General features: G+C 72.8%; 1 protein-coding gene across 1 annotated transcript in view; it reads left to right on the top strand.

Annotated features, from left to right (window-relative positions):
• Window positions 1-1115, top strand: part of PTPRE (protein tyrosine phosphatase, receptor type, E) — a 42892-nt gene that overhangs the window by 33480 nt on the left and 8297 nt on the right. The window contains exon 5 of the mRNA XM_012723445.1: window positions 843-970. Coding sequence (XP_012578899.1) covers window positions 843-970 — 128 coding nt within the window. The remainder of the gene's footprint in view (window positions 1-842; window positions 971-1115) is intronic.

Raw genomic sequence — 1115 nt, 5'->3', positions numbered from 1 at the left:
GCCGAGCTGTGGCCGGTCCCACGCCTGGCCCAGCACTGCCCGCTCCCGCCGGCTCCCGCTGTTTCCATGAACTCCATCTCCCCACCGCCTCCGCTGGCCTCCCAGAGGGGCAGGGGTGCCCGCAGCGGTCAGGGACTCAGAACCAGTCCGGCGGCCTTGGGAGCCTCTCGAGGCGAGACTCTCGGGGGGCTACGCGGTCCTCCAGGGGCCAGGACTGGCCCGAAGCGGGGCCTCCACAGCAGGGGTCCCAGACAAGGACGGGCGAGGAGCTTAGCCTGGGGGTGGGGGTCACACGAGGAGCCGGCTCGGGGACACCAGGCCCCGCCGGACCCTGTCCGGGCCCAGCTGGAGCTGTCCAGTGTTGGCAAGACTGCTGGCCGCCAGTGTGACCCCAGGGCGAGTGCACAGCGCGTCCCCTCAGGAGGGGCCCCGAGTTCACGAGCCCCTCCCCAGCAGGGGGCCTGAGATGGCCCGTCCACAGCCCTGCGGGTCCCAGTCAGCGTCAGGCCCGTGACCCCTCAGCCCCTGGCCGGGCTGGCGAGGGAAAGCACCCGCCAGATCCAAACGGAGTGTCAGGGGACCCAGGCCCCCGCAGCGCGGTGGGCACCCCAAGTCCCCAGATCTGCAGGGCAGCAGGCCCGTCACTGCAGCCGACATCGGAGCGGGTCTGAGACCGGGCCCAGGCCGTGGGTGGCCCGGCGCGGCCTCCTCTCAGCCGCCGGACGCTCTGCCCTGGGCCTCGCTCTGAAAGCTGACCCGAGCCTGACCCGAGCCGGCACACAGGAGGCCGCGGGCGGGCCGGGGCGCGGGGGAGGCCCCCGCAGAACGGTGCCCCTAAACGCCCTCACAGGAGAAGTGCTACCAGTACTGGCCGGACCAGGGCTGCTGGACATACGGGGGCATCCGGGTGAGCGTGGAGGACTGCGTGGTGCTGGTGGACTACACCATCCGCAAGTTCTGCGTCCAGTCGGTGAGTCTCCCCGCCCCGCCCCAGCGTCCTAGCAGGGCCGGCCGCTCTCCCGGCGCCGCCCCCTGCCCTGGGCAGGGTGCAGAGCCACGGGCCTGGGCCTGTCACAGCGCGAGGAGCGTCTGGGGCTCGGGGCTCTCCTGTGAGC

This window comes from Condylura cristata, unplaced genomic scaffold (genome assembly GCF_000260355.1).
Source record: "Condylura cristata isolate star-nosed mole 26May11 unplaced genomic scaffold, ConCri1.0 scaffold00011, whole genome shotgun sequence".
Classification (NCBI taxonomy): domain Eukaryota; kingdom Metazoa; phylum Chordata; class Mammalia; order Eulipotyphla; family Talpidae; genus Condylura; species Condylura cristata.
Note: the sequence above shows the minus strand (reverse complement) of the source record. Positions and strands in the feature narration are given on the sequence as shown.